General features: G+C 46.6%; 2 protein-coding genes across 2 annotated transcripts; one reads left to right on the top strand and one right to left on the bottom strand.

The window, feature by feature from the left end:
- Nucleotides 1-56: 56 nt before the first annotated feature.
- Nucleotides 57-299, top strand: SERLADRAFT_387014 (uncharacterized protein; the record flags this gene model as incomplete). The annotated part of the gene is made up of 1 exon (XM_007317370.1): nt 57-299. A coding segment is annotated over one exon (243 nt), but the record flags the coding sequence as incomplete, so codon positions are not given.
- A 401-nt stretch (nt 300-700) lies between these two features.
- SERLADRAFT_465253 (uncharacterized protein) lies at nt 701-1,599 on the bottom strand (the record flags this gene model as incomplete). Its single annotated transcript, XM_007317369.1, has 6 exons — nt 701-772; nt 846-980; nt 1,041-1,046; nt 1,112-1,188; nt 1,241-1,382; nt 1,451-1,599. 5 exons carry the CDS (start codon nt 1,560-1,562, stop codon nt 934-936), a joined length of 384 nt encoding a protein of 127 aa, XP_007317431.1.
- Nucleotides 1,600-2,075: the final 476 nt, after the last annotated feature.

The following is a 2,075-nucleotide window of genomic DNA, read 5'->3' as shown; positions in this document are numbered from 1 at the left end:
CGGTTCGCTTCCACCTATCTCGTCCTTCCCCTCCCCCCCTCCCCCGGGAACTCCAGCGTGAATTCGAGGAACTCCAGCGCTCTGCTCAAATGCCTCTCTCGTCCCCGACGCTTTCCCGAGGAGAAGCAGAGGCAGAGCTTTCGCTACATCCCGACGCTCGTAAACCTATCGTACCCGAGTTCGAAGGCGATGTCAATCCGTTGACAGGGGAAGAAGGTGGCCCGAAGAGGGAACCTGTTAAAAGTTGGAATGATGATGGCGGGGACTGGAGCTTCAAGGGTCGAGTCTCTGACTTTTAGGACTCTCTCCATTGGTTAGTTAGAGTTGCTCTATAGGATCCGAACGACCAGTCATTATCCTCACTTTGTTTATTCCTCGTTTTTCGTTGTCTCAACGTTAAAAAGAAATGCGCCGGCGTTTTACGGAAGACGCTGGGCTTACTTATGGCGCAGCGATGATTGGCCAAGTGATAGTGACGACTTGTGGTGATTTATAGATTGACATGTGTCGCTCATTTGAATCACAGCATGTTGTGTATCCTTACATGGATAGATGTAGAGTGGAGGCATCAATATCATAATGCATCGACTTTTTACCCAAGACGTCAAAGTGCTCGTCGCTGCCATCTGTCTGGACCAATCCGCTCAGATTGAAGGTTTAGGGTACGACCAAAGGCATTGCCCGAGAGCAAGAACAGTAATTTGCCAGTTCATTTTATCGTATCTCCAATCTGAACTAAAAAGTGACATGTATACTGAATGGTTAAGATAAGCTGACGACGTGGGGCGCAGTTGTCTCTGTACGTAAATACAGGCCGAGAGGCAAGTACATTGGAACATGCTCACAAAGCTTTTTGAGTGCATTCTACATTTTTGCTACATAACTTGACAATGGTCGCAGGAAGATGTTTATAAAGACATGAGAATACGGCTTTCACCGTCTGATTCCCCGTGCTGCTGGGACGCCACGACCACGACGAGCTAAATAGAGATGCATCAGAACGACATTACAATAGAAACAGAGGTTTGAGATGAACGTACCATTTGCTAATAGGAGGACGACATCGTAAGTGAGATAGTCTGAAGACACTCGAACATTATGAAAAACGTACCGCGCATGATGGTAGCACGTCCACGCGCTGTACCAATACCTCTCCCCCGCATAGCATTTGGGCCCACACGTTTGAACCTGGTGACGATGGGGTCAACTGTCGATCAATTATGGGAGCGGGGGGACGTACATTGGTGCATTCTGCAACATGTCTGGAACGATGAAAAATCTGACCATACTACCCCTAATGTAGACCTGATCTAGCTGAGATACACGCCCATCACGGCCTGTTACTGTGATATCTTTGAGAGAGATGTTGAGATTATCTTCGGCTGGAAACACGAGGGACAATCGCGAAGAGATCAGCCACTGGGAGAAAAGAAAGGGAAAACAGAGAGACCTTCAGCGAGTTTTCCACGGTAAAGCTGGCCTGTTTTTAGTTCTACAGTGATAATGTGGCCGAGAGATTCGTGGAGAAGTTTTACAGGGACGCCGAGTCCTACACTTGCCATTGCGGTTGATGGTGGATGGAGAGCCTGTCTGGTGTTGGTGTTTGTTTGGCTACATGCTTTACTGGATAGGGCTCGATTTGTCGCAAGGTTTTACGGTGGATGATTGGTTACGGCTCAACTTTCGAGCCCGGCCAATGTCCGGCATAATATTTTTCAAAATCCGATGTACCTTCAGCTATTATATTTGTATTTAGCAAAATTCGAGCAAGGCCTTTGATGGGCGATCAACGAAAATACATTTTAATTAATTTCTTTGATCCAGCGAGTGTGATTTGGGCAAAAGCCAGTGTGATGAGAGATCGAGCGAGCGTGCAATTCAACATGTCAACATAGGATTTCAAGCGATACAGTAAGTACATGTCATGTAAAAAAAAATCCCTCTCAGCCACGACACGACTGGACATGATGTCATCTCTTGTGATGTTCTCATCTTTTGTAGCCGACTCTGGTGAAAAAAGAGGTGACATGAGATGTAGTAGAAGGATCCATCAGAAAAAAGAAAAACATACTGCT

Source organism: Serpula lacrymans, assembly GCF_000218685.1.
Source record: "Serpula lacrymans var. lacrymans S7.9 unplaced genomic scaffold SERLAscaffold_6, whole genome shotgun sequence".
Lineage (NCBI taxonomy): Eukaryota > Fungi > Basidiomycota > Agaricomycetes > Boletales > Serpulaceae > Serpula > Serpula lacrymans.
The sequence above is the reverse complement of the archived record's forward strand: the minus strand, read 5'-3'. Positions and strand labels throughout refer to the sequence as shown.